The sequence below is a fragment of the Urocitellus parryii genome, chromosome 4, assembly GCF_045843805.1.
Source record: "Urocitellus parryii isolate mUroPar1 chromosome 4, mUroPar1.hap1, whole genome shotgun sequence".
Lineage (NCBI taxonomy): Eukaryota > Metazoa > Chordata > Mammalia > Rodentia > Sciuridae > Urocitellus > Urocitellus parryii.
In genome coordinates, this window is record NC_135534.1 from 107074605 (window position 1) to 107096932 (window position 22328).

Below are 22328 nucleotides of genomic sequence, written 5' to 3' on the forward strand. Positions count from 1 at the left end.
CCTTTAAGGGCCGAGAGGTGCGCGGTCTCTTTAAGGCAGGTCCTGGTGGTTTCTGTTTTCTGAAGGAAGTGACGGGGGGTGGGATTGAATGAAAAGTGCAAAACCGAGTCTCGAGCGCCGGAGTCGGGGGCGCGGGAGCCGCGGCGCGGGGCTGGGGGCGGGCGGGGGGCGCCGACTCGGACTCGAGCCACCCGGCGCGGCTGAGGGCCGTCCACGTGCGTCCGCGCCACGTCGCGGGCGATCTCGCCGCAGGGTCCCTTGGAAGAGCGGTCCCAGGCGCCCCGAGCGAGCCCCTAACTTGGGGCCAAGTTTGTCAGCGCCTCTCCCCGCCCCCACGCGGCGCTCCAGGGCCGCGGCGGTCCCCGGGGATGCCCTCCCCGGGTCGCCGTGATGTCCCCACGAAGCTACCCGCGCAGCTGCTGCTGCTGCTGCTGCCACTACTGCTGCTGCTGGGGTCGCCGCGCGACGTGGGCGCGGGGGTGGGCGCTCCGGCCGAGCTGCGGGTCCGCGTGCGGCTGCCCGACGGCCAGGTGACCGAGGAAAGCCTACAAGCGGACAGCGACGCCGACAGCATCAGCCTGGAGCTGCGCAAGCCGGATGGCACCCTCGTCTCCTTCACTGCTGACTTCAAGAAGGTGAGGTCCCCTCGCTCGCTGGGTGGGACCTGCGAGCCCAGAGCCTCCCCTCGGGGGCTCAGGCACACCTTAGTCTGCAGATGGGAAGACCCGGGCCAAGAGGGAAACGTGACTTGTCCAAAGTCAGGCAGGATCTTCCCTATACCCCATTGCCCCGCTCCCCAATGCCCAGACGTGCCTGGTCATTCTCGGTGAACTGCTGCTGCTTCCTCCACCAGCTTCCCAGCCTTTCACCACTTGTCTCTAGGTAGGGGCCCCCCTTCTCGTGCCCTGGCCAGCTGTCCCTTCAGCCTCTCCAGCTCTCCTTGCTGATCCTCCTTCAAAAGTTCCTGTTAACAGCTCCTCCCTGTAATTTCTCTGTGCTCCAGAGAGGAGAATCCCAGGAGAGGTAACAGGCATCCTGGGTTCTCCCCATGTTGCTGTGTGGTCTAGAGCAACAGACAAGGAGGTGACTGTACAGGGCAATGAGGTGACTTTGAGGGCTCCCAGCTCTGACACTTTGAGATCCCTGAACCACTTCTCCCTGTTTCACTTTCCTGGGAAGAGCTGAGTGCCCCTCCCAAGCCAAGGAGAAGTTCTTCCTCTTTGGCCTGGAAGGCCAGGACGCTTGCAGCTGGAGGACCTGGGGAGAGACCCCCAAGGGAGGCCCTTCATTTTGGAAGAGGTGCCACCCTTTACCCTGCCTGGCTGGGGCTGGCCAACCCCAAATTTGGGTCCAGATTGCTTGTAGGGGGTCAGAGATGAGCCTCTACGCAATGTGTGAATGTGTTGTGGAGAGGACCGGAAGGGGTACGTACAGTGGAGGTGCTTGGTTGTTCATCAGGATGTGTACCTGGAAGGGCACTGGGTGACTAACAGTGACCCAGCAGCAGGAAATGGTGTCAAAGAGAGTCTCCTGATCTCCTACCTCCATCCCCTTCCCTAGTAACAAAAAGGCCCTGTGTAGCTCTGTCTCTGGGGGGGGGGGGCACAGAAATGCGATGGATTAGATGACTGTGCTGCTGTGGAAGCCAGGGCCAGGGCTGACCACCTCTCCCTCCTCCCTCCTAGAGACTGGGAGCTGGCCTGGGACTTTGGGAGCATAGGGGTAGAATTTGGGGAGTTGGCCAAGAATCCAGTGAGATTGCCATGGATAGTAGGCATCAAGAAGATCCAGTGGAAGGTAGAATAGCGGGTAAGGCTCCACTTCTGATCTGTCCCAGGACCACCAAGTTGTCACTGTCATAGGCCTTAGCTGGTGGGGGAGCTGTCACAGATGGGAAAACTAGGTGATGTATCCTTACTCCTCAGGCCCAAGCTAGATTGGTAGCTCAGATGGAGGTAGGAAAGATGAGTTTTTGTGAGGAGAAATGGAAGTTGATAGGGCCTGAACATCCCTTGTGTCCACCTGAATTTCAGGGGAATTTTTTCGATGATGTTTTCTGCTTGGAAAACCCAAAGTGGCTGAGTTCATCAGCAGTCAGGAATCAAATTCTCCTTCTAAGCCCTTTGACCTTAGAGGTGAGCCTCAGGCCAGGCTGTATGTCTGGAAGGCCACCCTATTCACTGGCCAAATACTGTGGCTACCCTGGAACCCTGGATACTTGCCCATTTTGGGGACCCAAGGCTGTGGCTGTGGCCAGGGCTGTGAAAGGCAGGGGCTGGGCTGGCTGCGGTGGGTGGGGTTGCACTTTTACAGCCTCTGGTTACAGCTGGAAGGTTTTTTTATTGCTGGGCCCTGAAGGGAAAGGAGAAGGAGAGCCCAGCTGTAATAGGGGTGGTGGTGGCTGTCTATGGGGGTGAGGGCCTGGGGCCCGAGACTAAGAATATGGGGGGCACCCGACTGCCCAGTAAGAGAGTGCATTTGAGCTGATGGCAAGCGACTCATTTTAATCCTCAGAGTGGTTCAAACCTCCAGCCAGGTTTCTGACCTCTGTTTTTCAGGTTAGCCTCTGACCCAGAAGCTGGCTCTTCACACCCGCCCTTGGCATCTCCAATTTCATCAGCAAGGGAGGGATTTGGTAGCAGAAGGCACAAAAGGGAACCAGCTCCAAGGCCCCTCCAACTCCAGGCTTCTCGGTTGGCCTGGGGCAGGGTGGCAGTGGGGTGTACAGGGATTAGGAAGGCATAGTCTACCCACCTCAGTCCACGTCTCCATCAGCCAAATCCCGCCCCAGCCCTTTCAGTCCCTTCTGCCGGCTCACTTCTCAAGGTCTCATACCTCATAGTCTTTGGCAGATTTCCACCACAAAGTTCTTTCTAGAAGTAATGATTTTTCCTGTAAGAAAAAGGCCAGGAACTTGTGATTTTGTGTTTTGTGTACCAAAGCCACTTTGGGGTGGTTTGGGAAAAGTTCTGAATTCACCGAGGACAGTAATGTTTGCCATCTAATCACCTTTGGGAGAGACAGTCCTGATCTAATGAGACACAGGCCTGGTAACCACTCTAGCTGGTTAATCCTGAGCCAGCTCTTCCATCTGTCTGAGCCTTCATTAAGAAATGTAGAAAGCGGTCACTCACAGCCCCCTCTTGGCTATTGGCACCTGAAGAGGGCCCATTTCACTCTCCTGCATCGGAATACTTATGTGCTCAGGAAGTAGAGAAGTTTTGCTTTGCTAATTGTGGCTCTAAGCATTTAGCCATCATCCTCCCTGCCATCATCACCTTGGGCTCAAAGGGGTCAAATGACTGACCTGAGGTCACAAAAGTCAGTGCCAAGGTCAGAAGGGACTTGAGTCCCTCATCATCACCTTGGAGCTTTTTGGATCTCGAAAATTGCTGGCCAGTCCCTCTGGTCTGGAGTGACCATCCTTGTCCTAGACGAAGGGCACAGTAAATCCCCCTGTGCTGGACAGAACATAGCCCTGTCCTTCTGATCCCAGCCCCCAACTGGCCCCCTCTCTCCAGCACCTCCCAGCTCCCAGGTTTTGGTTCCAGTACCATCTGACTGTCCCCCACTCTGCCATTGTGGACCTGCCACTGGAACCCAGGCTGGGTTCTCAGATTCCATGATCAGTGTGGAGTGTCACATGGTTGTCATGTGTCACTACAAGCCTTGCCTTAGGCTGACTGAGCCACCAGGCTGACTGAGCCAAAGCTCTGAAAGAATGTCATGCTTTACTCAGAGGCTCCCAGCTTTACTGCACAGTAGAATCACCTGGGGACATTTGAAAACTTCCCATGCATAGGTGGCACTCCTTCCTCATGGAATCTGAGGGTGCACTCAGGCAGTGGTATTTTTTAAAGAAATCCAGGTGATTGCAGTGGGCAGCAAAGTCTGGGAACCTCTTGGCCTAGCTGCTGCAGGGAAACAGAGGGCACCTGAAGGAAGAACCAGGTTCGACTGTGAAGTGAAAGTGAGCCTAAATTTAGCCACATATTTGAAACCCAATGCTCTACCCCTAATAACCCTAGGGCTTGGCTTTGGTGCTGGGGCTGGAACCCAGGACCTTAAACCTGCTGAGCATGTGTTCCACTGCTTACCTACATCCACAGCACCCCCATGTGTTGTAGGCAACATGTATATTGTAGGCCTAATTCTCTGCCCTGGGTACCCAAACTTTAATTCCTAATATACACTCAACAGGCAATAATAGTCTTCTATTTTTTTTTTTTTTTTAGAGAGAGTGAGAGAGGAGAGAGAGAGAGAGAGAGAGAGAGAGAGAGAGAGAGAGAGAGAATTTTTAATATTTTATTTTTTAGTTCTTGGCGGACACAACATCTTTGTTGGTATGTGGTGCTGAGGATCGAACCCGGGCCGCACGCATGCCAGGCGAGCGCGCTACCGCTTGAGCCACATCCCCAGCCCAATAATAGTCTTCTATATAATCCAGATCCTATATATGTAATTAGACCTGTGTGTTCATAACCATTGGGCATGTCTAATAACAGGCATGTCACCATCCCCAGTCTCACCATCCCCAGTCTCTCACCTGGATGCTTGTCTCACAGCTCTCTTGGTCCCCTCCCCCCCAGCTCCTGTCCCTGTCCAAGCTCTCATTTGCCTCTGTCCCCTAGTCTGAGTGTCCAAAAGCTGGGGAAAGGATGAGTCATGTTCCAGGCAGCCTGGTTTGGTGCTGGCCGGATGGGGAGGGTGGGGCTGAAAGATATGAAGAAAGTCATGTGTGACTGCATCAGGCGGGTGGGTACATGGGATGGGAAGGAGACACTCTGAAAGTGAGGGAGTAGGGGGTCATGGGGGCCCTTGGGCTGGAGTCTTGGAGGGAAGACCCAAATTAGGGAGCCACATAGCACTGGGGATGAGTTCAGCATCACAACGAAGGGACAGGGACCAGGGAAGATTGAAAACTTGTACCCTGCCCTGGGCACTGATGGGAAAGTAGGAGCCAGAGGAAAGAACTGTCCAGGGAGTTTCAGGGTTCCTGTCCTGGGGCTCTTGGTCTGGAGGGCAACCCAGAAAGCCATGAGATATAGTCAGTGAGGATTTGCAAGGTGCACCCAGCCATGGTGCTGCTTGAGCCTGTTTATTCCAAGGGATGTCACATCACAGCAGAGGCTTTGGGGGCTTAGCAACCCCCTACCCTGAGTTAGATCCCCTATGATTTGCATGGAGGCATGTGGTAGAAGGGAAGTCTCCCTAGAGATCAGAGGGCAGTAGAAGTGCTTTCAAAGGAGACCCAGAACTTTCTGAAACACAGGGCCTTTTCTCAGGAATTTATGTGAAATCTACAAACAGGCTTGTGTATGTCTGACCCGTCCCTCCTCTGCACCTGAGGAACTCCTCCTTAGATCAGGATCAGCAGTCCTGCCTGGAAGTTCAAGTGTGTTACCTGCACCTTGACCAGCATTTCCCACCCCCAAGTGCTATGTCCCAGCAGGGTACTATGAAAGACCCCAGGACAGCCATGAACATCACCACCTGGAGACAATGGTGTGGGCTGCTGGAGAGACAGTGGGGAGAGAAAGAGGTGGAGTTCTTCCTCTCTGTCCCTAACCTACAGAGGTAGTGCTGAATAAGCTGGGTTAGATGACTGTTCACCAGACAGGCAGGCAGAGGGCCCAGCTGGGAGATTGCCCACTTGTCTGCCGTCATCCACTGAGCAGTTCTTCAGATAGCACTCACGGCCTGTGTAGGTCCTCAGCACTGCATCGTGAGGCACTGATTGCCTCCAGGGTGCAGATTGCATACTGAGCTCAGCAGTCGCTTTGACAAGATCAAAAAGGTAGTGATCCAGGATTATGACCCAGGGATCCTGTCACTATATCCCAACCTCCTGGACTTTGGTGGCACCCTGAGTGTATCCTTCCAGACAGCTGAAGGACCCTGGGCGGTGCGGGGAAGGAGGAGGCTGAGAAGATCTAGGTGCACAGGAACAAATATGTAAATTCTCTTCTATATGGACTTGGGCTAGGCCCCTGCTCCCCAAGTTCCTTATGCCCAGTGGATAGGGTATGGAGTCTTTGGCAGTGTATAGGATCCTTCCTTCCCTGGATGACCTCTAGGGAGGGAGTGATGGGGCAATGCTTTTAAAAAATGTCACAGATACTTATTGATCACTCACTGTGTACATTTTACTGCCGTTTACCAACTGTGTGACTTCACAAGTCTCTTAACCTCTCTGAGCCCCAGACTCCTTGCCTGCAGCCAGGGACAACAGTGTGATGCTCAAGGCTGCCAGAAGTGACTTACAGGACCTTTGCAGAGCAGAGGCTGGCATAGGTGCCTGAGGAGTGCAGTGCAGGGCCAGGCAGCTGAGCAGGCCCCTCCTCCCAGCTCTCCTTCCTCAGGCATTAAGCATAAGCCACCTTTTTTTCTGTTTCAGGGACCAAAGCATCATGAGGAGCTTCTGTTCTTTAAGTTGGCAAATGTTTAAGCACCTGCCATTGGGGATTCAGATAAAGGGCAGAGAACAAGGGAGGCTTCGGGTCTGGACTCTAAGTGAGGAAAGTGTGGAGCCCCATCTCAGGAGCCCTGAGTCAGCAGGACAGTGGGGCGCACTTGATCCACATAAAGCCTCACATTGTTCCCTGGGGCACTCAGGATAGTAGTGACCTTTGGGATTTGGCTGACAGAGCATGAGGGGCTTTGGGGCGGGCTGTGGCTAGTGGTTGCACTAATACCCAGTAACAAGAATCCCCTGTCGGGGCCTGCCCCTGAGGTGCAGCTTCTCTCAACCCTGAGTCCCTGGGCACTGGTCTGGATTGGGGTTGAGCACATCTGCCCCAATTCCCGTGAGAGAGCCTGGCCAGGGCAACCAGGGTGTTCCTGTGTCTGCCATGAGGCAGCCCCACGGGGCTGGAAGGACCCTGGCTGTCTCTCCAAGGCAGTCTCTTCCTCTCTCTCCCCTCCCCAGCCCAGTGAAACTGGCTCCTCTCTAGCCATGAAGCAGCCCCAGCCAGGAGCAAAGGAATAAATATTTAGATTGGCTCAGTCTGGGCCTCAGAATCACGAGCTCTGGTGATGATGGGAAGGAGACCAGGATGACAGAGGATCCTCCCAGGAGACAGCAAGCACCAGATGTCCAGGAGTAAGGGGATTGGGAGGGGACAAGCTGCTTCCCTTAGGCCCCAGAGCAATGGCCCCTGCCCTGGGCTGTCACTGTGTGCAGTCGTGGGCGGGGAGGGGACATGGGGAAAGGCATTTCTGATGCCCTGTCCCCTTAGTTTCTCTCTGCCCTGGTGGCAGGATGGCTGCAAAGTCTGAAACCAGGAATCTTGCCACCCACTGCCCAGAAGCTAGGAGCTGGTGACAGGGAGGCAGCTGGGAGTGTCAGCACAAAGGGCTGGAGAGGGTAAGGAGAGGCTGATGGGCTGGAGCTGGTCGAGTATGGGGTGAGCATGTGTGGCAGGGTGGGGGGAGTTGACAGGCTGTAGGGGAGACAGGGTGTGTGGGAGCTGGAACTGGAGGTGCTGGCTTGAGATATAGGGGATTCAGACAGGGAGGAGGGTGTTGGAGACTGAGGAAATGTGTGATCTGAGCCCAGAGTGGGTGGGAGAGACTGTCTCTGCAAGAAAGGGGTGAGGTGGCATCTTAGGAGAGACTGAGGAAGACAGGAGCCAGGTGAGCACCTGCATAGGAGGGAGAGCAGGAGCCACTGGGTGGGGTGGAAGTGGCTATGAGGGACAGAGAGATATAGGACTAGCAAGTCTATGTGAAAGACAAAAGATGTATGTGGCCCATAAGTGGGGGGGGAACAGGTGAGAGTCTAGTGTGGGTTGCGATTAGACTTGCCTATGCATAACATAAAATTCCAAATAACAGTGTTTGAAGCAAAAAAGTGTGTTCCCCTCGTTTCAGTCTCATCTCAGTCTGGAAGACAGCTGTGGGGGCACATGTGCCTGGGCTCCCTCTGCAGTGCTGCTTTCCCTCCCTCCAGGAAGCTTTCCCTGGGCCTCTTGCCAGGGAGGTGGCATTGAGGACCTTGCACTGGGTATCTGTGTCCCAAGTGCTTTTCTAGGACAGCTCTGTGCCATCTCTTACATGTTCACCTGGAACCCCAGTGCAGCTAAGCCAAAGCAGCCTTCCCTTGGGGACACTGTATCCTGCCAAAGAGATGGCAGGACAGGAAGAGGACAGAGAGAAATGGAGTATCCAGAGAAGTTAGCTACGCAGGGAGCTTGGGAGTGTGAAGGTCACTGGACTGAGAATCGGGAGGCCTGGACTTCTGGTTCTGGCTCTGTGGCTATGTGACTTGTGAAGGTCACTTTCCCTGCTGGAACCTCACTGGGCCATGAAGTAGATGATCCCCTAAACCTTCTGGAAACCAAAATAGCAGCTGTAGGATGACCAGCCTGTAGGAGCTCAGCTGTAGGCAAGGCCAATAAGAGATGGTCTGAGGGGGTTGACAGCTCTAGGGAATCTATTTGCTCACCCAGCCATCAAGTGTGGAGCCCAGCCGTGTGCCAGACCCTGAGGCTACTGCATAAATAAGATGGAGCCATTACACTTGAGCCAGGGTCAGATCACAGAGGAACTGGATCACTTGTTGCCTGGGCCGAAGATATAGAATGAGGACAGGGCCCACTGCAAACAAAATACTGCAGCCTCAAGAAGCTGGGTCTGGAAGGGAAGACAGGTAAGGAAGACAGTCCACACACCAGGATTGGGGCCAGGGGTGGCTCTACTGGAGTCTCGTGTGAGCAGGAATAGGAAGAAGCCTGAGCAGGTGATGCATGTGACTGGGGCTAAAGGAGGGTGGATAGATGGGAACAGGGCAACCCAGCAGAGGAATCACTCATGGGAAGGCCCAAGGGGTCCCATGGTACAGCTCCTGGGAACTGCAATCTCTTCACTTTACTGTGGGGCTATGCAAGAGTTGATGTGGGTGGGAACCTGGGGTGCCTGCCTCTGGGGGTGTGCTTATGGTGAGAACAAAGGGAGCTTTAAAGGGCCTTGGGCAGCTCAGGTGACAGTAGAGGAATGATTGAGGGGGGGACGGTTAGGAGACCCTCACAACCTCCCTTACTTCTCTAAATATCCCCCTCCACCCCAGCCTCATCCTTTGCCTCCATAGCACTCAAATATCAGCCTTTCTTGGGAGTCCCCTAAAGACAGGGGCCTTCTTAGCTTTGGCTATTTCCCTGCCCAGCCTTGTGCTTGTGAAAGTCCTGCCCCAAGTCATGTTAATTAGTGACTTTCCATTAATCTGCTGGTTACTTGCAAGCCACAGAGGACTCCTCTGACTTGTCTGGGCCTCCAGTGCATCTGTAGGAGAGAGCTCTTCATTACTTTGTAGGCTGGGAGTCGGTTACAGTGGGAGCGAGGCAAGCAAAGTGAGGGCTTGCAGCCACAAGACAGCCCAGACCACTGTGACCCGAAAACTTTCACTCATCTCTCCCTTATAACAATCCTTCAAGGTAGATACTGCTGTTTCGATCACTTTCCAGGTGAGGAAACTGTGGTACAGAGAGCCTAAGCAAGTTCCCCTAAGGATATGTCGCTAATGGTGGCAAGGCCAGGATCTGGGATCTTTGCACTACTGTGATGTCCTGGAACCTACCAACTCCTTATTACAACTACAGACGAGGAATTCAGCAAACACGGTCTCTGGGGCACACCTGCCACACCCTCCACATGCCCAGGTTCTGGCCCTGGTTGCTGTATGTTCCCATGTTTTCCTGATGGGCTAGAGGTTCCTGGTTACTCAGGGGAGAAGGAGCCTTGTGGAGCCCTCCTGTCCTGGAAGTCCAGCCTGCATTCTGAGCCTGAGGTACCTGCCTCCAGCGCCTGCCATGGGCTCCCATCCATGTTATGCCATCTGCCATGGGCTTTAGACCCTGAGTGAATCATCCTAGGGGACTCCTGAGAGACAAGAAAGGCTAGAAGCCAGATTTCCATCTGGCCAGATGTTCTTTAAGCTGGGGGACTTCTTTACCCTATCCTTCTATCTGTTCTGGAGAAAAGAGAGCCCTGGAACTTTGTTAGTGAGTCAGATGTAGGGAGTAGGTGGAAGGGACACAGGTCACGATAATGGAGCCCTATAACCTAAGAGTCAGATCCAGAGACTAGGGCTGCCCACTTCCTCCCAGAGGCTGCAAGGGAATGTGGTTTTCAGGAGAAAGAACTAGAAAAACCAGAGAATTCAGAGTGTAGAGGTCTTGAATAGGGCAGGCAGGTTGGTTAGAAGGATATTCCTGCCTCGTTCCTTCTTATCTGCATGATTTGTTCGTCACTTAGTGTGAGCAGGAGCTGCTCCAGTAAAGAAAGCTTAAGCAGGTATATGAAGACTTATGCACTCCTGCCAGATGGGCATGATGGGAAGAAGGAACCAAGTTATAATCCTGCCTCTGCCACTCTAGCTGAGGGACCACCAACAGACCTCGCCTCCTCTGAACATCAGAGTGATTAGCCTCATTGATCTAGGAGGCAAGTGTGCATTGTGGTTAAGAGAGCTCAGGCTTTGGATTCAGACTAGATTGCCTGGGTGAAAGTCCTGGCTACCTTTACTCACAGCCTGTGACCTTGATCAAGTTACCCAGTCCAAACTTGGTAAAGGAGTTCTATTGTGCAAGGATTGTGATCCTGCTTGATCCATAATAATTATTTCTCCCTTCCAGTTATAGACTTCAGTAACTCTTTGTCCTACACACACACACACACACACACACACACACACACACATACACACAGAGAGGAAATCATCTTTCTCAATCCCCCCCCCCACGTTAGGTTCTCATTTTTGTAGCATTTTGTTGTTGTCATTGCTGTGATTGTTTAATATAGACACAGGGAGAAAGTTCAAGCAAATTTCTTTCACCCCCTTTGCTCCAAAGATTCAAACACATTCTTCTGCTAGTGATGGGCAAGTGATGTCACCAAGCAATGAGACCCCTTAGCAGTCCTCAGACCACAGGGTAGTGCACATACAATGGAGAAGACATGAACATCCAGACAGGGTTTGTTTTAAAGGGTCATAGGTGAAAATACCAGGGGGGTGGATTTTGGGATCCTGCCTGGGGGATCCAGTCAGGGACATCTGCCTGACTCATTTCTGGCAGGGGAAGTCTGGTGTCAAGTCTCACCTGGCAGGAATTGAGCCCGGAGTGGAATATGCCACCCGTGTCCTCACCTCCAGTGTCCCCTCAGCCAACCCGAGTGAATGAAAGATCAGATGACCCAGGCTGGCAGGAAAAGGAGATGCCAGCATTGTGACCCAAGAAGGGATTTCCTGTCAAGGGGAAGTAGAGCTCTGATTCACCATCTCCACAAGTCTCTGGGATCATAAGGAACCTGATGGGACCTTCCTCAGTTTCCCTTTCCGGAAAATCAACCTATATGCTCGCACACCTCATTGTTCCAGAAATCATTTACAGCTAAAGGAAGTAAAAGCAACCCCCTGCAGAATTACAGGGTGGCAGAAGCACACAGGGATTTCGGAGATCTTAGGCAGCCATTTGTTGCAGAGATCTGCAGCCTTTACCAGTCACTGCAGTAGTGACAGTAACCACAGCTAGCACGTGCTGAGCGCTTACTGCTTCCAAGTGACAACCTAACAGGCAAATGTGTTCTTCCTGTTTCACAAGTGAAGCTTAGAGAAATCGGGGGTAACCTAGGGTACCAGCTAATACATTGCAGCTTTGGGGTGAAATGTGGGCCCCTGCTGTCTACATCCAGGAGAACACTTGGTCTCTGATCTCAAAAACCCTTATTCTCTAGCAGGGGTATATTAAGCACTGAATGAATCGGGGCTCTCTCAGCAGGAGATGCCCCAGGCACAAGCACTGAAAGATGAATGACTGCCCAAGGCTGTATATAAGTGCCTGTGCAGAGGTGGGGGGGGGGCAGGGGTTCTCAGCCAACAGTCATGGATGCCAGGGTGTGTCCATGGCAGGAAGGGTCTTGACCAGACACAAACCACTTTTACTGGGACTTGCTTACTTCACACTGGGAGCAGAATTAACCAAGGCACAGAGTGGTTAAGAACTATGGGGGGATGGGAGTAAGGGGTGCAGGTGGGTGGAGCAGAGGGTTCCAGCCACAGCCAGATTGGAAAGGGACCTTTTTCCCTCTGCCCCCTGCTAGGCTCCCCCATTCACTCGGTGAGTCAGTAATAGGAAGGAGCTCTTGGCCTGCTGATCATGCCATTAGTACCCCCTAGGGAAAGGGGAAGTGGGGAGGGAAAGGTGAGCCATCCCAGCTCCCCCTGACCGGAAGGGAAGGCAGCAACAGCTGCAGCCTGCCCTTGACACAACCCTGTCCCCACTAGCCCTAAAATGAGAGGTGGGTGGCCAGGAGCCTGGCTAATCAGAAGCACCAGGGCCATTTGGAGAACTGTCCTCAAGTCTGCTGAATAAGGTCAGAGAGAAGCTCTGGAATCTGACTTGTGAAAGCGCAGTCCCTCCCTGTGATGCCCTGGTCAGGTGGTGGCAGCTGCTCCACCCAGTGGAAGCCTCAGCTCTGAACAAACCAGATGCCAAAAAGAGGTGCTATTGGGCTGGGGATGTAGCTCAGTGGAAGAGAACTTCCCTTGCGTACAAGGCCCTGGGTTTGATCCTCAGCACTGCAAAAAAGAAAACAAACTGACAAAAAAAAAAAGAGGTACTATCTTCTTCAAGGTGAAGCTCCATACTGTCAAAGGGTTCTTTGGTTTTTGGGGTTTGGCTTTTTTTTTTTTTTTTTGGTACCAGGGATTGAACCCAGGGACACTTAACCATTGAGCCACATCCTCGGCCCTTTTTTATATTTTATTTAGAGACAAGGTCTCACTAAGTTGCTGAGGTTGGCTTTGAATTTGCACTCCTCCTGCCTCAGCCTCTTGAGCCTCTGGGGTTATAGGTGTGCACTAACAGGCCTGGCTTAAGGATTCTTTCTGATGGGTTCACTTTGTCAATTTCCCAGAAAGCTTTGGAACCTTTGGATGGGGGTCTTTCTTTTAAGTCATGAGATTAAATGGGAAAGGTGAAGTCCTAAGGCGGAAGAGGAAGGTGTCTATTGTGGGTATCCAGGTGCCCTTTTCTCCAGGGCTTGAGCTGGAATGGAAGGCTGGAATGGATTCCCCTTCTCTCCATCTGGTGTCCCATCCTCCTGTTCTTCCCTTCAGGATGTGAAGATCTTCCGGGCCCTGATCCTGGGGGAGCTGGAAAAGGGGCAGAGTCAATTCCAGGCCCTCTGTTTTGTCACCCGACTGCACCACAATGAGATCATCCCCAGTGAGGCCATGGCCAAGCTACGGCAGGTGAGTACCCACCCTGGACTGCCCTGGCCAGTTGCTGACCCAGAACCCCCATGTTTTTAGAGACAGGGTCTCAGTAAGTTGCTTAGGGTCTCACTAAGTTAGTGAAGCTGGCTATGAACTTGGGATCCTCCTGCCTCAGCCTCCAGACCCAATGTGATTATAGGTGTGTATCACCAATACCCATAAGCTGGTGACATTGGACACATTACCTACCCTCAGAGCCTCAATTTTCTTATTAAGGAAATGAGTTATAAGAGAGAATGTAGTGAGAAAATACATGTGCTCAGCATGACCTTCACAGCCCTACAACCTGCTGACCTGCTGCTGGCCCCCTAGACCCCAGTCCTTTGGTGGCTTCATCTGAACTGCCTGGCCTACCAACAGGCCTGCCCCATGACCTCCTCCCCTCCCTTTCACCTGCCCTTCCCAGAGAGACTCAGCTCCCTGGGTGTGGTTAGCACATGACAAGGGCTGGGGTATAGCTTAGTGGCAGAGGGGTACAAGGCCCTGGGTTCCATCCCTAGCACTGCCAAAAAAAAAAAAAAAAAACCTGACCTGAGAGGTCATTTACCCTGGGACAACTAGTAGCCTGGCCTGTCCACCTCCACCTCCCAGGAGCACCGCAGAATAGGCCATCAGGCTCCAGCGGTCAGCTGGAGAGCAGTTCATTCTGGATAGAAGCTGCAAGACCTCACTGCCCTCTGCAGTTTCAGGGGTGGGGCTGGATGCCCCTTGACTGCCAGCTGGGGCTCTCAGGGATCATGGGAGATCTGGGCAGGGAGCACTCCAAGGCCAGGTAGGAGTGGCTCCTGTCCTCTTCACACAGAAAAACCCACGGGCAGTGAGGCAGGCTGAGGAGATGCGGGGCCTGGAACAGCTGCACATGGACATCGCCGTGAACTTCAGCCAGGGCGGCCTGCTGAGTCCCCATCTTCACAACGTATGCGCTGAGGCCGCAGATGCCATTTACACCCGCCAGGAGGATGTCCGGTTCTGGCTGGAACAAGGTCAGTTAGTTGCTGGGCCCTGTCTGCAGCACGGCAGAGAGAAGGGGGTGGAGGGACATCACAGATGGTCGAAGGGGCACCTCACTGAGGGGCTCCTTCATTTGTTCAGGAGATGTTTATTGAGCACCTGCAGAGATGAGTCAACCTGGGGTCAGAGATGTAGACGCCTAATTCCTGTTCCTAGGAGCTTCCTGGGCAGGGCTGGCGGAGGGGGCTAGATTGACAAAGCTTTAAGTCTGGCAGAGTGCATAATAATGAGCCCGGGCATTCAGGGGTGGAACCTCTAAGCCAGGAAGGCTTCCTAGAGAAGTGGTGCCTGTGTAGCTGTCAGTAAGGGTCATTCAGATGAAAGGGACTCATTCCAGGAGGGACACGGGACTGCCAGACCCTTCAGAGGGAGATTCTCCGACTCTCCCCCATATCCCTGCCCTTGGGACACAGACCTTCCGTCATGAGAGGGGATCACAGGCACCCATTCTTCCCTGCCTGCCTCTGCTGCTGCCTCCCAGAAATCAGTTTTGCACCATCCCCGGTGCCAGTGTCTCCCCCATGATTCTTGATACCTCTCCCCATGATCCCTGGGACCTGCCCACAGCTCTGTACAGTCCCTGTGTGAATTCAACACTGGCCCAGCTCTCTGTGCCCTTCCCAGGACTGCCCCAGGTCCTCTATGTGGGAGGAACAGGAAAACATCACCATTCCAGCTCCTGGCCCCTGATCTCTCCACCCAGCCTCCTGAGCCTAGAGAAATGCGTGCTGTTCCCTGGGCGGGACTGGATTGAGAGATGCTCATAGGGCTAGCCATGCCTGGCTCACCACTTCCCCATGTGCTGTGCCCCAAACTAAGGCATAAGCCTGACACTAACACCCCACAGAAGCTGGTCCCTCTCACAGTCACTGAGCAGAGCCTGGCCCAGCCCCTGCCGTCTCCTCGTCTATGGGCAGGTTTGGGCTGTCCTCTCCCTGCTTAGCCCTACTCAGACACCATCTCCCTTAAGAAGCTGTCCTGATTTCCTCCCCAGTCTCCCCAACACCTCTGTTTTGGCACACTCCAGTACAGTGGTGTTTTAAAGCCAAGTACAAATTTGAAGTCAGACAGACCTGACTCTCTCTTTCCCTTTTTTTTTTTTTTTGGTACCAGGAATTGGAGCCACATCCCCAGCCCTTTTTAATATTTTACTGGAGATAGGGTCTCGCTAAGTTGCTGAGGCTGACTTTGAACTTGCAATCCTCCTGCCTCAGCCTCTTGAGCCACTGGAATTACAGGCATGTGCCACCGTGCCTGGCTGTGCCCCAGTTTTCTAATCTGTGAGACGGGTGACAATGCTTAGCTCATGGGTGAAGGAAAGAGGTACTGAATGTAGAATCCCTGACACATAGTTGGGACTCAATAGATGAAGGTGATTGTGACTCAGTGCCTCCCACTTACCTCCATATACCCAAAGGAGCTTGGGAAGGGGGTGACTAAAGAGTCTGGGAGAGGGCTGCAGCCTGCAGCTAGAATGCCCCCTCCCTCTCTCATCTTTGCCTTTCTCCCCCAGGTGTGGACAGCTCTGTCTTCGAGGCTCTACCCAAGGCATCTGAGCAGATGGAACTGCCTCGCTGCAGGCAGGTGGGGGACCGTGGGAAGCCCTGCACCTGCCGCTATGGCCTGAGCCTGGCCTGGTACCCCTGCATGCTCAAGTACTGCCACAGCCGTGAGCGGCCCGCGCCCTACAAGTGTGGCATCCGAAGCTGCCAGAAGAACTATAACTTTGACTTCTATGTGCCCCAGAGGCAACTGTGTCTGTGGGATGAGGACCCCTAGCAGGGCTGCTCTGGGCCCTGCCACCAGAGGAGGTGGCCACCCTACCTAAGGCCTTAAGTTCCCTTCCCCCACTCTGGCCCTGAAGCCTTGGCCTGCCTTCCTCTTGCATGACTGTGAACGGGGTGGGACAGCAGGGTCATTCATGAAGGCAGCCCCCTCCCACCCTGTGCCTTCCTTGGGGGCAGGGAGAGACAAAGCTAGTTCTCCACACTTGCCCCCTTCCCCTCCTCATCTCCCCTGAAGTGTTCACTTTCAAGCAACCAAAATGTGACAGCCTAGAATTCAGCTCTTCAAAGGTTTAGATCCTAAAAGGAGTCTCTGCCTATTAACCCATCTCCCCACTCATGACTAGAAGGAGCTGGCCTTGCCACACCTTCCTATTCCCCACCAATGAAAGGATCTGCACCTCCAAAGAGGTGCTCTTGGGGACCCATGTCACAGCCCCTATGCCAGATCCCATGCATTCTTCTTTCTCACAAGGCCAGGCCGGGTGTGGGGCTGAGCAGACGCCTACCACCCCTGACACTGACCACACGTGCCTTTCCCCAGACCTGGACTTTGCCCCTGGAGTGGGCACCCCCTCTTCCTCCCTCTAAACAGAAATATTTTTGTAAGGTTCTGGAGCAGGGAGGGAGTATGAAGTACAAGGAAAACTTGAATTCCAGATTTTTAATACAAAGTATTTATCATTTGTACCATAAATAAAAGTTTTAAATTTTTACTTGACACACTAGACCCAGAGATCAAAGAGAAATTTTATCCACTACTGCCACCTGGTGTCAGAAGTGTCCTCCTATATGATCAGTGACCCATTTGGGGACAGCACCTTCTAAAGTACCCACTGTGTGCTTTATCACTTGGGAAAGGGGTAGGTGTGAGGGAGGGTGGTATCAGGGAAGGATAGAATAAAACTTGTGCACTCAAGAGATTGAGAGATAAGGGGTTGAGGTCTGGCTTAGTAGTAATACATTTGCCTAGTATGTGCCAAGCCCTAAGTTCCACCCCCAGCATTGGGAAGAAAAAAAAAAATGAGACTTTGAAACAAGCCATCCAGCATTCAAATTAAGGGAACCAACCTAAGTGCTCTTCAACAGATGAAGAGATGTCCCCAAATGGATAGAAACTACAAGACCTGACTGCTCTCTGCAGTTACTACACAAGGCCTTGCTACATATTTGCTGTGCAATCTTGGGTCAAGTTACTTTACTGTCTGTGCCTCAGTTATAACATAATCCTAATTTGTAAGATTTAAAGTGACTTCATACACGTCAAGTGCCTATCACTCAGTGAGTGTCCTTAGCCTTTGTTATTAATATGGCTACCATTGGTGAAAAGATCAGACATTGCCTCATCCATGAACCTGAGACCACCAAAGCAGACATGGAAGGCTCTTCACTTCCCCAGCATCTTCCAGATAAAAAGGCTGCCACCGGAAGTGCTGGGCCGGTGCTAGCAGCCAGAAGGAGGGATGTATAGGCTGTGTTGAGAGGAGAAGGCTTCTTGGAAGAGAATGGGTATAGGTTGAGGCTGAAAGATGACAACAGTTTGGCCAAGTTGAGGCAAGAGGGTTTCATTGGTCCTGCAGGGGACCCAGCTCCTTAGGAGGGAGCATGTAGGGTACCCATCCTTCCTTCAAAGTCTTGGGGGGGAAGCGGGGTTCGTGGAGCTTTCCCCTCTACCTGCTCCTGCGTCTCTAGAACAGGCTGTGTGCAGAAGAGTGTTGCTGTGGGGGCCAAGCTGTCCTGGCTGTGGTCAGGCGGAGTGTCCATGGAGGTAGCCTTGGGGGGACATGCCGCCTTCTAAGCATTCAAGGACCTGCTGCAACCTCCCCAGGGATTGAAGGAGGGAGGTGCACACTGCATTTTTTCCCTTCCTTCTTCTGCCCAACCTGAGACCTCAGTCCTGAGCCCCAACCATGCTCAAGGTAGAAGAGGAGATACTTGAGAAGGCCCATTCCACCCTGTGTGTAGAGCCTGCAGGATATACACCTTCAAAACACCTTTTTATTTTTTTAAATTGTTTTCAAGATTTGAAGGCCTCGGGGGATGGGATGTAGCTCAGTGGTAGAGCACTTGCCCAGCATATGTGAGGCACTGGGTTCCACCCTTAGCACCACATAAAAATAAATAAAATAAAGGTCCATCATCAACAACAACAACAACTAAAATTTGTATATATAGACTGGGGGTGTAGCTCAGTGGTGGAGCATCCCTGGGTTCAATCCCCAGTACTAAGGGATTTCCCAAGAGTTTGAGGCTGACCTTCATTCTCAACAAAGTAGATACCTCCCAAGGGTGCCACTTTCCAGGGACAAGTAATAGCCCACCATTGCAAACCTCCCTCACAGCCTTGGGCCCACTCCCAGTGCCTAGAATTCCACCCCAAAGTCTGCTGCTGAGATTCTCACATTTTTGTGTTCATCACAATCATACAGGAACTTGTTAAAGCAGATACAGATGATCAGCCATTTGAGTCCCAAGGAGATGAGGCTGTACTCATTATCCTCAGGAGGCCTTTGTGGCCATGTGGAAACTCCCAGGAGAGGTAATATAATCAGTGGTCATTTCTCTGTGGCACTTTAGGGCTTACAAAGTATCTACATATGCATTAGCCCATTAGCTCCTGGCAGGGATTCTGGAACATTTTGCAGGTGTGGCTCACCTATACAAGTTGTGTGACTTGCCCAAGGTCAGACAGCTAGTGACAAAGCTGGGATCTGACCCCAGGCCATCTTTCTCTATGCCACTTCCTAAATCAAATAGGTCATCAGATGGATCATCTAGAGCCTCCAAGAGCACAGCTCACCTAAGGGAGGGAGACATGGGTTTGATTGGGGGCGGTGAGAAACCCCCCTTTGGGAGCACCAGCTCCCAGTACTAGTTCTGTGGGGGTGAAGAGGGACTCAGGTTTCCCTGGTACCAAAGTTAGCAGGAAAAGATTCCTGTGTGCTTCCCTTTTGAGAGAAGGTGCCCTCCAGGGAGACCGAGGCCCAGACCTCCCTGGTGCCTCTTGGAACCAGAGAGGAAGAGAATAGTATCTGGCAGTCCTGGCAGCATCGCCGGCTGGGCCCTACCTGGGTTCTCTCTCTGCGTCTCATGAGCCAAGGGAGGACTTAGGAAGGGGAACGATGAGGGCCACAGTTAGGGACCTCTGCCCAGTCTTCATGGAATAGAAGAGGCTGGCATAAAAGGGGGCAGAAGCCACTCTGGAGAACCAAAGCTTGAAGAACCAAAGCCCATCAAGGGACTGGGGTGGGGGGGCATGAGCCACCTCAGCCTCCAGGCACCAAGGCCCAGCAGAACCAGCCTGTGGCCTCTGCCCTTCAGGGTGATGTCCACATCCTCCTGACTGACTGACCCTGGCTGCTTTGACTCTGGCTCTTGCTGCATGTCATGCTGTGAAAAGATCCTGATTCCTAAACAGGAGGAGGCGGGATGGAGTGATGATCTATTTATTATTATTATTATTATTATTATTATTATTATTATTATCATTATTATTTTGGTGGTGCTGGGGATTGAATCCAGGGCTTTGTGCATGCTAGGCAAGCACTCTACCAACTGAGTTATATCCCTAGCCTGATCCATTCTTTTTTTTAAAAATTGTTCTTTTTAGATATATGTTACAGTAGAGTGTATTTTGACATTATACATACACAGAGTATAACTTATTTGGGGGGGTGGTACTGGGGATTGAACTCAGGGACACTCAGTCACTGAGCCCCATCCCCAGCCCTATTTTGTATTTTATTTAGAGATAGAGTCTCACTGAGTTGCTTAGTGCCTTGCTTTTGCTGAGGCTGGCTTTGAACTTGCCATCCTCCTGCCTCAGCCTCCCAAGCCGCTGGGATTACAGGCACCACTGCACCCTGATTCTAATTAGGATCTCATTCTTGTGGTTGTACATGATATGGAATTTCACTGGTTGTGTATTCAGATATGAGCATAGGAAAGTTATGTCCAGTTCATTCTACGGTTTTCCCTATTCCCATCCATTCCCTTCGCTTCCTTCCCCTTTGTCTAATCCAAAGAACTTCTGTTCTTCCCCGCCCCGATTTATTGTGTGTCAGCATCTGCATATCAGACAGAACATTCATCCTTTGGTTTTGGGGGGTTGGCTTATTTCACTTAGCATGTGTTTTGTCAGTTATTTCAATGCTGTGACTAAAAGATTTGACCAGAACAATTGTAGAGGAGGAAAAGTTTATTTGAGGGCTCATGGTTTCAGAGGTCTTAGTACACAGAAGGCCGACTCTATTCCTCATGGCTCGAGGTGCAGCTGATCATGGCAGGAGACGGTGGAGGAGGGAAGCAGCTCACATCATGGTGATCAGAAAGCAGAGAGAGAGAGAGAGTCTCCACTCTCCAGATACAAAATATATACCCCATAGCCATGCCCCCCAATTAATCACTTCTTCCAGCCACATCCTACCTGCCTCTAGTTACCACTCAGTTAATCCCATTGGGATTAATTTACTGATTAGGTTGACTCTCACAACCCAATCATTTCTCCTCTGAACCTTCTTGCATTGTTTCATACATGAGCTTTTGGGAGACACCTCATATCCAAATCATAATGGTATAATAGTCTCCAGTTTTATCCATTTACCAGCAAAAGTCATAAAAGTCATTCTTTTTTTATGACTGAGTAGCAGTTCATTGTGTATATATGCCACATTTTCTTTATCCCTTCATCTGTTGAAGAGCACCTAGGTTGGTTTCATGGTTTAGCTACTGTTAATTGAGCTGCTATAAACATTGATGTGGCCATGTCTTTGGGGTATATGCTGAGGGATAACTGGGTCAAATGGTTTCATTCCAAATTTTCTGAGGAACCTCCATACTGCTTTCCAGAGTGGTTGCACCAATTTGCAGTTCCACCAGCAATGAATGAGTGTATTTTTCTCCCCACATCCTCACCAACACTTACTGTTGCTACTATTCTTGATAATTGTCATTCTGACTGGAGTGAGATGGAATCTTTGTGTAGTTTTAATTTGCAATTCTCTAATTGCTAGATATGTTGAACATTTTTTCATGTATTTGTTGACCATTCATATTTCTTCTTCTGTGAGGTGCCTGTTCAGTTCTTCTATCCATTTATTGATTGGGTTATTTGACTGTGTGTATGTGTGTGTGTGTGTGTGTGTGTGTTTTAAATTTTTGGAGTTCTTTATATATCCCAGAGATTAATGCTCTGAGCTGCAGGTGGTAAAGATTTTCTCCCATTTGTAGGCGCTTTCTCTTCACACTGATGATCTACTCTTAGCTCTTTCTTTCTTTTTTCTTTTTTTTTTTTTAACCAGGGATTAAACCCAGGGGCACTTGACCACTGAGCCACATCCCTAGCCCTTTTTATTTTTTAATATACGTTCTCACTAAATTGCTTAGGGCCTCACTAAGTTGTTGAGGCTGGTTTTGAACTTATGATCCTCCCACTTCAGCCTCCCAAATTGCTGGGATTACAGGTGTGCACCACCATGCTCGGCTAGCTCCCTTCTTTCCTTCATCACAGAGAGCAGAAGGCTGGGACACTGCACCTCTCTTTGACCTTCATCCACTTTGTCCTGTCCAGAAGTCTCTCCTGTAATGGGAGAAGTGTCCCTTCTCCCCCACCTTCAGGATCTGAATCCCAGCCCCTTCCTTGGGGACCTACTTCTCTGGAATACCATCCCCTCTTCCTCTTCTACTTCTCTCTTTCTTACCTCCTTTCCATCAGCCCTGCCTGGCAGTATTGAACTCTTTCCCATCTTAAGAACAACATTAAATATGCCTCAAACCCTAGTTCCTCTCCACCTCCGTCCTGCTTCTCCGGGTTCCGTCACAGCCTCCTCTCAACACTTCCCAATGTGGGACTCAAGGCTGTGCTGTAATTGGCCGTGATGTGTGTCACAGACAGCTGGTAGTGGCATCAGTGAACTATCTCCACCTGTCCAAGACACAGCGGGTTCGTGGTCCTCCCTGCAGAACTGTCACCACCTCATCATTCCTGCTTTTCCACGTCGCATACACAGTCCTTCCCTGTAGTGCCCAGACGTCCATGCACCCTCTGGTGTGTCAGGGGCTCTCTTTGTGTGTATCACCCCCTCCCCTCTTAGCTAGGATCTCAGCTTAGATGTTTCTTCCTCCAGAAAGCCCTTCCTGATGCCCACCACCAGATTTGGTCAAGGTTTGCCCCACAGCAGGTCCCCCTAGCACCCTCCACTTCCCAGTAGGGGAGGTGTCATAGAATGAGGGATGTGCTCACTGGCCCACAAGTACCAACA

The 22328-nt window shown here is 51.7% G+C and overlaps 1 protein-coding gene across 1 annotated transcript; it reads left to right on the forward strand.

Moving 5' to 3' along the window:
• The first annotated feature begins 118 nt into the window (after nucleotides 1-118).
• Nucleotides 119-18184, forward strand: Oaf (out at first homolog). The gene is made up of 4 exons (XM_026403479.2): nucleotides 119-635; nucleotides 13115-13249; nucleotides 14076-14256; nucleotides 15798-18184. Exons 1-4 carry the CDS (start codon nucleotides 369-371, stop codon nucleotides 16061-16063), a joined length of 849 nt encoding a protein of 282 aa, XP_026259264.2. The 5' UTR covers nucleotides 119-368; the 3' UTR covers nucleotides 16064-18184.
• Nucleotides 18185-22328: the final 4144 nt, after the last annotated feature.